Genomic DNA, 12,567 nt, shown 5'->3' on the forward strand with positions numbered 1-12,567 from the left:
CTCCAACACGACTTTCAGTGACACACACAGCACCCCCACCGACAGTGAAGGGGCTCACCAGATCATCGCCACAACTGGTGGATCTAGCGCTTTAGCAGCTCTCCCACCCTTTTGTTTCTTGGATTTTGTTGTTCATTTCATAACTCGCACTCTGCTGTACATTTTATTCATCAGGTTACATCTGTCAATGTAACTACCAGTTCTGTATTTAGTACCAGTGTCCATATTTGATGTATATCATTGTCTGTATCATTATGTACCCCTCATTTTCAGACTTTGTACAGCGCCACAGAATATGATGGCGCTTTATAAATCAATAATAATAATTAGTAGTACCAAAGCAATATCTCCACATTGACTAAGGTCATCCTTTTCCCTAGTAACTTTCCACAATGCGGATTCTCCCCCTTTCCCATTAGGAGCGGGATAATCATTTATAAATCATGTATAAATTGTTCCTTGCTCTGTGCACAGGGTTCTTTCACTACCGTAGTTCATGCAAAGCCAGTTCTGGAGTTTGTGTTCCCATCACAGTTTGGTCTATGAGTGTGAAGCCTTAACACAACAGCTTTTCTTATTGTGGCACTGTCCTTTCCCAATGTGACTGAGTTTAAGATAAATGTTTGTATACCTTCCAACTTTTTGAGATGCGAAAGAGGGACATGCCCCTAATCACACCACTGGCATAATATAAACACTGGTCCCTTCTATCCTTGTTTATTTTTCTTCATATTAACATTTGAAAATAAAAAATATATCCATTTAAAGGATGAGAATAAAGTTTAGAGCCAATTAAAGAGACCCAGAGACGAAGAGGATACTAAATTTATACATACCTGGGGCTTCCTCCAGCCCCATCAGCCTGGATCGCTCCCACGCCGCCATCCTCCGCTGCCTCTGTCTGCCGGTACCGGGTCCCGTAATTTCGGCCAGTTGACGCAAGCGCCGTGAGCTCTCTTCGTACTCCGTAGGCGCATGCGTACAAAGCCGGAGGGAGCCCCTGTGCATGCGTACAACTGGTCGCATCCGGCGGAAGTGACGGGACCCAGTACCGGCGATAGGAGCAGCGGAGGATGGCGGCGTGGGAGCGATCCAGGCTTATGGGGCTGGAGGAAGCCCCAGGTATGTATAACATCTTTTTTCATTTTTCAACTACCCTTCGCCTCTGGTTCCCTTTAAACAGATCATTCAGTAGAAAAATACATATGTCTACACATAAGTCCTGAAAGAGGGCCAATGAGGAAGGAAGAGGGACAGAGGCATAGCCCCCAACCGTCCCGAATCCTGCGGGATTGTCCCGATTTGGGGGGACTCTCCCGCTAACCCGATATGACCCACCCAAGTCCCGGGCAGCAGTGGGCAGGGAGGAAGAAACAAATGATCGAGGCACCAGCCACGCCGAAGAGGGATGCGGGATGCCTGTCCTTATATTCTATCTCCCTCCTCCCTTGGAATCTGCCCCCCTGTGTATCCCCCCTGCTTGCAGAGTGCGCAGCTAAGCGGAGCGGGCTGTCAGCTTACCTGTATCCATGGATGCGTACCGATGTCCGGCTTCAATCTGCTTCCTGTGACATCACAGGAAGCAGGAAGCCAGATGGTGGTACGCGTCCCTGGATACCGGTAAGCTGACAGCCCGCTCCGCTTAGCTGCGCACTCTGCAACCAGGGGGGAGACACAGGGGGGGGGGGCAGATTCCAAGGGACATAGAATGTAAGGACAGGCATCCCTCTTCGGCGCGGCTGGTGCCTCGATCATTTGTTTCTTGCATCAGCACCCTCCTCCCCTCTCTCACGGCCATCCTCACCCTCCTCCCCACCCACCCACGGACACCCTTCTCCCCATCGTATATGGGGGAAATATTTATGAAATTTTTTTAGTGGATATTATTCATTAAAAAAAAAATTTCTAAGAACTTTATGGTAGGTGTTATGGGGGGGGGGGGCATTAGGGGTGTGGCCTACGTGTCCCGATTCTTAACTTTAAAATGTTGGGAGGTATGCTGAGGTGTTTCGGTCCCAAAGAGGGACAGTTGGGAGCTGTGTGTTTATCAGATCAGGAACAGGGTCCCCAAGTACTGGATACACTCTGGCCAGCCAGGACGTAAACCGGACAGACTGAGCTACAAGTTTAAAAAAAACAAAACACATATATCCAGGCACATCACCTCAAGTTAGGACATTTAAATACAACTAGGGAGGTGCTAAAGGGGGTGTGGCCAGCAAAATGGCAAAAGATAGTTAACCCTTTGCACACTCACATGCAAATCTTCAAACAAATGCATTCATGGGAATCACTCATCCAGGCACCACTGCTATCCCTACAGCTAAGTTAAAAGCCGGAGTCTTAGTTACAGAAGAATGCATTCGCTTCCGTAGTCCCCTACACTGCACAGAAGTTCCCAGGTATTCATAGGTGTCCTAACTCTGGCCCTGTAATATGCATAGTGCAGACATGCAAATATTCATTGCATCAACCCTATCAAAAAAGATTAGGAGCACACATCCTGATGTCCTTTCCTGGGACAGACAGTGCATCAGGCTTAACTCACAAGGGAGCTAACGAAATATATTAATGTCCACCATGCACACACCAGCATAAGCTGTATGCGTCCTGACAATGGTCACAGACAGGGGAAGGAGGGAATGCTCTGGATTAAACCCTGACCACAAGGGTCAGTTACAAGCCAAAAAAATACTACATACCGTATATCCAGGCACATCACCTCAAGTCAGGACATTTAAATAAGTTATTAGGGAGGTGCTAAAGGGGTTTGTGGCCAGCAAATTGGCAAAAGAGAGTTAACCCTTTGCACTAGGACATGCACAGTTGCCAGGCACTTTAGCACAAGTTGCGTAGCAGTTGACTGACCTCTTACTGTTAGGGGTAAGTTTATAAATTACAAGTAGTTATTTGCTTGAATAGCACCACCAGATCTCATATGTGGTTCTTATGCTCACCCACAAACTGCCTCCATAACTGTCCTGGGAGAGTAAAACCACGTACCCTTTCGGTTTCAGCAGGAGAGGCGCTAAATGCAGCATTGCCTTCATCACGACCATTCCATCAGGACCCCCATCTAATGCTGCGTGGTCCTCATATCTAAGGTGATAGAGAAGAGCTCAAGTCACATAAAGACAGAAGATGGCAAAAATACTGTAATAATGTTGTCCTACCTTTTAAAGCGGTATTAAACTCTGAAATAATATTCAATAAAAATGTGTTTTCCTACTTTGTATACCCCATACAGTTATCATATTTGCTTTTGTGCACAAGTATTATTATTCATTTAGAAATTACAAATTCCCAAAGTACGGTCTTATTTGCTCTGAAAGCTGCCATTGCATTTTATTCATCACTGGTGTATTTATATTGTAAAGTACCCAGTAATGATCTCTGAGCAGTGCATCAGTTCTGGACATATTAGAAGAAGTTTCTGCACAGCCAGGGAATATTTACATTCCTCTCTGCTACAATTAAGTAACCTGAGGGCCCATTCACACTTGCTGATCGCAAAACGCTAGCGATTTTGCTAGCATTTTGCGCTGCCGTTTTTTGGCGATTAACGCCCAAAAATTACCATTCACACCAGGCGATTTTTTAACGAGCGCGTTTTGCGCTTCTATAGTACTAGAACGCGATCGCTGGGAAATCGCCTAAAAATGGTGCAGGCTACGTGTTTACGTTTAGCGTTTTTGGGCGATTTGCGGCGATTAGCGCAAATCACACAAATGAGAACGGGCCTATAGACTTTTATTACCCTAGCGCGTTGAAAAGCGCTAGCGTTTGAGCGTTTTGCCGAAATCGCCGGCAAAACGCTCAAGTGTGAATGTGCCCTGAGATAATTTTATCATAAGTTCGGATGGGTATCTCACTGCAGGGAGCTTTCTATTGAAAAGGTAATGCTAGAAACACACCATACAATTTTGTGTTAGATAGATGGTTCGATAGATAATTTCCATCATGTACGATCTTATTTTCGATAGTTTTTCTGGTCGATTTCTCATAGAATTGAATGGAAATTGATAAGACTAGATAAAAGAATGGAGTGAGAAATCGAACAGAAAAACAAATCGAAAAATGGATTGAACAGAAAATCGACTGAAAAAAACGCATCGTGTGTTCCTAGCGTAAGTCCTGTGTTTTAACCCTTTGAATGCCGTTCCGCTAAAAAAAATGGTGTGTTATATGCTGTAAATAATATTTTAGAGCAAAGAAGAAATGCTAGGTTTTATACTACTTTAAAATGATATAGTCGTAATAAATAAAATCTTTAATGAGGATCTGCAGTGAAAATATTGATAAAAAGTCCTTCATTTTTACAATAATGATTTATAAATGATTTAGTCATTATCGCCCATTGTAAAATCTTTCCTCTACCTGATTTACATTCTGAAATGTATCACATGGCAACAATTTTTCTGCTGGCAGGTGATCTCTGTGGAAGGAGATACTGGTTGTTTGGCAGTAGGAAACAGCTGTTATTTCCCACAATGCAACAAGACTTCCACAGTGTGATGTCAGTACCTACAGTATCTAGGTGCTGACATAACACTGTGGGAGGGGTTTCACCACAATATCAGCCATACAGACACCCCCCCTTCCCCCATGATCCACCTGGACTAATATCAGGAACTCTAGTGCTGGGAGATGAGAGTGCTAATAATCTAGCCATTGTGCTGCCCAGTTAAAGAGAGTCTGAAGCGAGAATAAATCTCGCTTCAGACCTCATAGTTAGCAGGGGCATGTGTGCCCCTGCTAAAACGCCGCTATCCCGCGGCTTAACGGGGTCCCTTCACCCCCAAATCCCCTCGGTGCAGCGGGGGATCTCTTCCTGGTTGGGGCAGGACGAACCGCCGCAGCCCTGCCCCACGCGCGTCTGTCAGTGCGTATCTCCGCCTCTCCCCCGCCCCTCTCAGTCTTCCTTCACTGAAAGGGGCGGGGGAGAGGCGGCGATGCGCGTCTGATAGACGCGACTGGAGGCAGGGCTGCAGCCGTTAGCCTAACGTTTGCGGGGGTGGGTTTGGGGGTGAAGGGACCCCCGTTTAGCCGCGGGATAGCGGCGTTTTAGCAGGGGCACACATGCCCCTGCTAACTATGAGCTCTGAAGCGAGATTTATTCTCGCTTCAGAGTCTCTTTAAAGAAGAATTTTAACCCAGGACTTAATTCCAGTTAGTATCTGATACCCTCTTTCCCACAGGAAATCTTTCTCTTTTTCAAATAGATCATCAGGGACATCTGTATGGCTGATATTGGAGGTGAAACTCCTCCCATAGTGTGATGTCATGGCCATGACCCTGACAGTTTGCTGTCTGTGAATTTTGTTGCATTGTGGGAAATAACAAGAGGCATACGATCAGCGGGATAGCCAGGCAACTGGTATTGCTTAAAAGGAAATAACAATGGCAGCCTCCATATTCCTCTCGCTTCAGCTGTCCTTTAACCACTTCAGGACCCTTATACCCCCCTAGTGACAAGGCTATATTTTGAAATTTAAGCCACTGCAGCTTTAAGGCCTCGCTGCAGAGCCGTACAAATCAGCACACGAGTGATTCCCCCCCCCCTCTTTTCTGCCCACCAACAGAGATTTCTGTTGGTGGGCTCTGATCACTCCCACAATGTTTATTTATTTCTTTTGTTATTTTTAATAAAATTTGCTATTTTTTTTATTTTTTTATTTTCACTACCACCCCTCCCTCCCCCTGCCAGCCAATCACAGGGATCGGCTCTTATATACATCAGCCTATGAGAGCCGATCTCTCTCTGAGTCTCCCAGGGGGACAGCCGAGCGTCACAGCTGTCCTCAGTACAGCGCTGCCGTGAATCGCATCGCTGTACACAGTAAACAGATGGCAGTTTCGCTGTCTAACAGTCTCCTAGCAGCGATCACCGCTGAGAGACTCAAGCGGAGATGAGCGTAGCTGCACGTGCGATCTCCTGCAAAACCCCACCCCAGGACTTCACGCTAATTGGTCCTGGGGCTGCCGCCGCTTTCACTTCAATTGGGTTAAGGACAGTGCAGTGTGTTCAGTTTGCACCGATTCATCCAATCAGTATTGAGAGACATACAAATAGACTATGATCACCTTAGTATTTCCGGCTCTAAAGCAGACAGGTCCTCTTTAAATATGTATGGAGGGTTGCTGACCAGAACATCTACAGCACCTAGAGCCAGAAGTGGCAGCGCAGAGTCTGTGGAAGAGGAGAAGATGCGTTGGTTGAAGTAAGAAGCAAAATGACAACAGCATGAGAGTCTTACCAGATACGATGTCATGATGCAGAATCTGGATTCGGTGCTGCAAACCTAGCCTGAAGAGGGACAAGAAGTCAGTGTAACGGGCACATGAGTTCATAAAGAAATTGCATGAAGTGAGTATGGGCTCTGTAAGTCATCTACTACAATACCTCATTTTATACGATCACACTCATCATTCTTACATTTCTGTCTAGGCCTGACAGGCATTTTTAAAGGTGCTATTTGCAGCAGAGGCTGCTTTTGACAGTACATGTTCCCATTAAAGCACACAGAAAGTGAGAAGAATATGGAGGCTAACATATTTATTTTCGTTTAAAGGGTACCTGAAATGAGACAAATATAAAGTTTTATACATACCTGGGGCTTGCTCCAGCCCCGTTCAGGCTCACCGGTCCCTCTCCATCCTCCCAGGCCTGGATACTGTGCTAGGCATTCCAGTAATTTGGCCAGTCAGCGCAGTTACAGTCCGGCTGTGTGCACTCCCCCCTCGCCCAGCGACAGGATGCGCGCATGCGCAGTTCCGCCTGGCTGGCTGAATTATCTGCTTAGCAGAGGATCAAGGCTAGGGACAGATGAGCCTAAGCGGGGATGGGGGAAGCCCCAGGTATGTATAAAACTTGTCATTTTTGTCTCGCCTTAGGTTTACTTTAAATTGCCTGGCTGCCTTGCTCATCCTCTGCTTCCATAGACCCTGAACAAGCATGCAGCAGATCAGATGTTTTTGACTTAAAGTGAACCTTAAGCCAGAAAAAAAAAATGAGTTTTACTCACCTGGGGCTTCTACCAGCCCCCTGCAGCAGTCCTGTGCCTTCGCAGCCACTCACTAATCCTCTGGTCCCCCGCTGCCATCTAGTTTCGTTTTTGCCGACAAGCCCGTCAGGACTGGGCAAGTGTAGCTTTTTCCGCATTCCCGACTGTAATTAGCGCTATTGAGGGCCACAACGCATACAAAAATACGCGTTGCCGCATATCCATGCGTGCGTAATGCGGCAACACGTATTTTTGTATGCGTTGCGGCCCGCAATATCACTAATTACAGTCGGGAATGCGGAAAAAGCTACACGTGGCCAGTCCTGACGGGCCTGTTGGCAAAAACGAAACTAGCGGGGACCAGAGGATTAGTGAGTGGCTGCGAGGGCTCAGGACTGCTGCAGGGGGATGGTAGAAGCCCCAGGTAAGTAAAACGCATTTCTTTTTTCTGGCTTAAGTGTCTCTTTAAGTCTGACTGGATTAGTTGCAAGCTTGTTTCAGGGTTGTGATTCGGGCACTGCTGCAGCCAAAGGGATCAGCAGGACTGCCAGGTACCTGGTATTGTTTAAAAGGAAATAAATATGGCAGCCTACACGTTTCTACAGGTGTACTTTAAAATTGTGTCGGCAATGTGCACACTGGTATGTGTGAGTGCTAAAGAGGAACTCCAGTGAAAATAATAAAAAAGTTCTTCATTTTTACAATAATTATATACAAATGACTTAGTCAGTGTTTACCCATTGTATAAAATATTTTCTCTCCATGATTTACATTTTCACATTTATTACGTGATGACATTTTTACTGCTGGCAGGTGATGTCAGTGGAAGGAGATGCTGCTTGCTTTTTTGGCAGTTGGATACAGCTGTTATTTCCCACAATGCAACAAGGCTCCCACAGTGTGATGTCAGAACTATGGTCCTGACATCACTCTGTGGGAGGGGTTTCACCACAATATCAGCCATACAGAGCCCCCTGATGATCCGTTTGTGAAAAGCAAAATATTTCTTATGGGAAGGGTGGTATCAGCTACTGATTGGGATGAAGTTTAATTCTTGGTTACAGTTTCTCTTAAAGGGATACTGTAGGGGGTTCGGGGGAAAATGAGTTGAACTTACCCGGGGCTTCTAATGGTCCCCCGCAGACATCCTGTGTTGGCGCAGCCACTCACCGATGCTCCGGCCCCGCCTCCAGTTCACTTCTGGAATTTCTGACTTTAAAGTCAGAAAACCACTGCGCCTGCGTTGCCATGTCCTCACTCCCGCTGATGTCACCAGGAGTGTACTGCGCAGACACAGACCTTACTGGGCCTGCGCTGTGCGCTCTCGGTGACATCAGCAGGATCGAGGACACGGCAACGCAGGCGCAGTGGTTTTCTGACTTTAAAGTCAGAAATTCCAGAAGTGAACTGGAGGCGGGGCCGGAGCATCGGTGAGTGGCTGCACCAACACAGGATGTCTGCGGGGGACCATTAGAAGCCCCGGGTAAGTTCAACTCATTTTCCCCCGGCCCCCCTACAGTATCCCTTTAAGGCCACGTTCACATTATGAAACGCGGATGGCCGTGCATTCGGAACGCAATGCATACGAACGCACGCCATCCGCGTTTCTATGTGTTGCGTGGCTGATCCCATTCACTGAAGTGAATGGGTCAGCCGCGCGTTTCTGCAAAATATGCGTGCAGCATGCGTTTGTGCACCGCACTATTCCGGAACGCATGCAGTGTGAACATCAGAAAGTGCAGTCTATGCACTGCCTGTTCAGTAAGCCAGCACCTATTCAGTAGGAGACCTTTGGCAAGTCTCCCTAACACTGCTACTGCCTATAGAGCGCGCCCTAGTGGCTGCTGCTCTGGCGCTTTGAGTCCGCCAGGATAAAAGCATGATAAAAATGTTATTTGTCTTGTCTTTGTCTTGATGTCGTGTGTGTCTGCCTCCTGCACGCGTTCCCGAAACGCATATGGGAACGCGTGCAGTGTGAACGGGGCCTTAATGTTAACTGCTCAGATGACCTGTTGTAATGACAACGATCCGCCTGCCAGAGACTGCTGTCCAGTAAGTTGTAAAACCTCTGTTTAAGGCGAGGTGATTGAGGTGAGAGTTGTCTGCTCCACTCACCTCTCTGCATTCTCCTGGGAGAGACTCACGGCTGCTTCCGTCTTGTCTGTTGCCACAATATGCGCCTGAGGCACAAACACCACAATTGTAACATTATAAGCTAGTTCCTATAAAATAAGACCAAAATTCACTGCAATGGTTCACACAATGCTTCAATTCACTGGGAGCGGAGATAAACAACCTGCTCACACTGTAGTGCAGAGTGGGGCGGTGTGCCCTGTACCTTTGTGTGGGCGTCTCCTTCATGTAAACGCATCTGTTTACACAGACAGCAGGCAATGCCAAAAGAATCCCACCTGTGTCATTTTGACACGGTTGTCACACTGCTACTTTCATGTATATTGAATTGGCTCTGTACAAATGTAAATGTTATATGTATGTGTAGAAATGCATTTTAAATGTCATAGGGCCTGATTCACAAAGCTTTTCTGTTAAATTATTTCACCTTATTTATCTCTCCTTAAATGACTTAGGATTTGCCCCTCCTTTTCTAACTTAACTCATGGTTTAGCTCTCCTTATTTGACATAACTTATGGTTTAGCTCTCCTTATTTGACATAACTCATGGTTTAGCTCTCCTTATTTGACATAACTCGTGGTTTAGCTCTCCTTATTATGCATAAATCATGGTTTAGCTCTCCTTATTATGCATAAATCATGGTTTAGCTCTCCTTATTATGCATAAATCATGGTTTAGCTCTCCTTATTTGACATAACTCATGGTTTAGCTCTCCTTATTTGACATAACTCGTGGTTTAGCTCTCCTTATTATGCATAAATCATGGTTTAGCTCTCCTTATTTGACATAACTCATGGTTTAGCTCTCCTTATTTGACATAACTCATGGTTTAGCTCTCCTTATCTATTTATCTCATGAATTATCTCTCCTATTTGTTTAGCTCATGCATTAGCAAGTATCAACCTCATAGTGTTTCATCATAGTGTTCCTTTAGAACCTGTGACTTCAAAAAGTGCCCCCAGTGGGTACTTACCTCAGGGAGGGGAAGCCTCTGAATCCTATCAAGGCTTCCCCCCTCCAGTGTGCCACGGTGGCATCGCTGGAATCCGACCCCACCCCTAAACCACAGCCGACAAATTGTCGTGCTGTGGCACAGTAGCATCTGCAATAGTTGCCATCCCCGGCTCAAGCGCAGGTGGAGTAGTGGCTCCCCGATAGGATAAGGCGGAAATAGCTGAGCCTTATCCGGTCCGCTCTACTGCTCAGGCAACTTGCGCCTGCGCAATAGAGAGGACCTGATTGGGATCGGCTAGTTCCGCCTTAGGCCGAGCTGACAACCGCCTGTGCTGGAGCTGGGAAGATAGATATTTACATACCCGCTGTTCAGGGACCTCTAGCGCTGCCACCGTAGGACGGAGAAGAACGGTGGAAGCCTTGATAGGATCCAGATGCTTCCTCCTCCTGGGGTAAGTACTCCCCAAGTGCACGTTTTGAAGTTACAGGTGCTCTTTAAGATTGGCTTATTGACATGCAAATCCTTGCACAATCTGGTCCCTGGATACCTGAAGTACTTGTTACAACTGTATCACCCCACCCCCCCCCCCCCCCACCCCACACACGCACACACACACACACACACACACACAGTAATTAATGCCGCCAGGACTTCTGCAGGAGCATGGTAAGCTTTTTTAACGGCTTTACCCTACGCCCAAATCTCCCGGCGGCAGTTTCAAAGGTATGCCTCTCCTGCACCTTGGGATACTTGAAAAATCTCTCAGACCTATACCAAATAACCTCTGAGGGCTAAGCTCTGGTGTTGGTGTTTGAATTTGGTATAGTGAATTCGGCACCCAAACAAGCAGACAGGGTCAGGAGGTGTTCACTGCCCTGTGGGTCATGTGACTCTGATACTTCCTCCTTTTGGAGTCACGTGACGCTCAACATGATCATCCTGACCCTGTCTGCTCGTTTGAGTGCTGAACAGCTGCGTTCGGAAGTATTCGGGTGTACAAATTCACTATACCACATTCAAACATCAACACTAGTAAGCTTACGCCTCAACTTAGTTCATTATGATCACATTTTAAGCCAAAGGTTTACTTCCAGAAGCCTTGTTTGGCACCACAATGTATTACATAGTATATTCACCCTGGGGCACTTTGTAGGTGTTTTCCAGTGCTTTGCTGATTGCTGGTGCTCAGCAATACGTTGTGTACAATGTACCCCTACACTCCGCAGCGCTTGCGATTTGCAGAAATAGCAAAAGCACTGCATGAAGCATGTTTGGCACAATTGCAATGAGATTTTCATTTCACCAAATGCCAATCACAACACGCAATTTCTGTAAAATTGCCACAAAATTGCAATCGTCTAACGACTGCGATCGCATTTTGCAATCACAGATGTGTCATAAGGGCCCTTTTCCACTACCAGCGTTTTGCATTCTGATCCTGAATGCAAACGGAATCAGGTACAGTAAGACTGATGGAAACCATGGTGACTGTATCCATTAGTACGATCCGTTTGTCCACGATTCATTGTCCTGCATAGCAATCGCACCATGTGATTTTTCCCGCGAATCGGTGATTTCCCACAACAAATCTCAAACCCAAAATGCACCACAATCACGCCTACACCACACAGATCACACCCGATCCTAGCAGAATTGCGTTGGTGGAAATTGAAAAGAAGTGCGATTGCATCGCATTACGAGTCCTAGTGGAAAAGAGCCCTGAAAAGCTCACAGAGGTTACTGCCCTATCCATTCTTAGCCAAAACGTTTTCCTTGAACTCCACATGTAAAAGCTCTACAATATCACAAAGTGAAGAGAAAAGGATGTGTATATTGCTACGCCTCATCCTGGCTCATGCTCATCTACAACAAGCAAAGCTATGATACATTTGAATGGCTCAAGGACTTTTTATTTTGATTAGGATAACCTTTGTTCAGTACAGGGCTGTGGAGTCGGTACAAAAATCATCCTAATTCAACTCCTCAGTAAGTTGTGTGTGAACTTGTGCTAAGTAACAAGTGGCTATGGCCTTTTAATGCTAGGTGTACTATTTGTGGAGCTGCTCCCGAGACTGGATGGCACCAGTAACTATAAAAAAAATACAAGAGGGGAGGGGAGCGCTCCAATAGTGCATTAACTTTATCAATATATCAAAAACAATAAGATGTACACTTACAATGTGTTTTATGTAGAAAGCGCTTATCAAGCAGGCTGCCAGCGAGTCCTCCCGAACTGTCAAAAGCCTGGCCAGGGCTCGCAGTGTGATGGAGAGAGCGGGTGAGAGTCGTCTCACCGATGCGGCACTTAGCCGTCTGACGTCACTACGCGTTTTGTCGCTGTCCACCCCTTCTTCAGGAAGAAGACGTGGACAGCGCCGAAACGCGTAGTGACGTCAGACGGCTAAGTGCGCCCAGCATCTGCCGGTGAGACGTCTCCCCCTTTTCAACTCCTCAGTGTATGAAACCAACAACAT

The 12,567-nt window shown here is 46.5% G+C and overlaps 1 protein-coding gene across 6 annotated transcripts in view; it reads right to left on the minus strand.

Annotated features, from left to right (window-relative positions):
• Nucleotides 1-12,567, minus strand: part of HEMK1 (HemK methyltransferase family member 1) — a 114,058-nt gene that overhangs the window by 47,526 nt on the left and 53,965 nt on the right. For all 6 annotated transcript variants that reach the window (XR_011023942.1, XR_011023941.1, XM_068252995.1 and 3 more), the window contains 4 exons: nucleotides 9,120-9,184; nucleotides 6,258-6,307; nucleotides 6,085-6,190; nucleotides 3,004-3,099 (listed from right to left, as the gene is read on the minus strand). Coding sequence is in view for 4 of the 6 variants with exons in the window: in XM_068252995.1 (XP_068109096.1) it covers nucleotides 3,004-3,099; nucleotides 6,085-6,190; nucleotides 6,258-6,307; nucleotides 9,120-9,184 (317 nt within the window). In the remaining 2 variants the exon portion in view is untranslated. The remainder of the gene's footprint in view (nucleotides 1-3,003; nucleotides 3,100-6,084; nucleotides 6,191-6,257; nucleotides 6,308-9,119; nucleotides 9,185-12,567) is intronic.

This window comes from Hyperolius riggenbachi, chromosome 9 (genome assembly GCF_040937935.1).
Source record: "Hyperolius riggenbachi isolate aHypRig1 chromosome 9, aHypRig1.pri, whole genome shotgun sequence".
In the NCBI taxonomy this organism is placed as follows: domain Eukaryota; kingdom Metazoa; phylum Chordata; class Amphibia; order Anura; family Hyperoliidae; genus Hyperolius; species Hyperolius riggenbachi.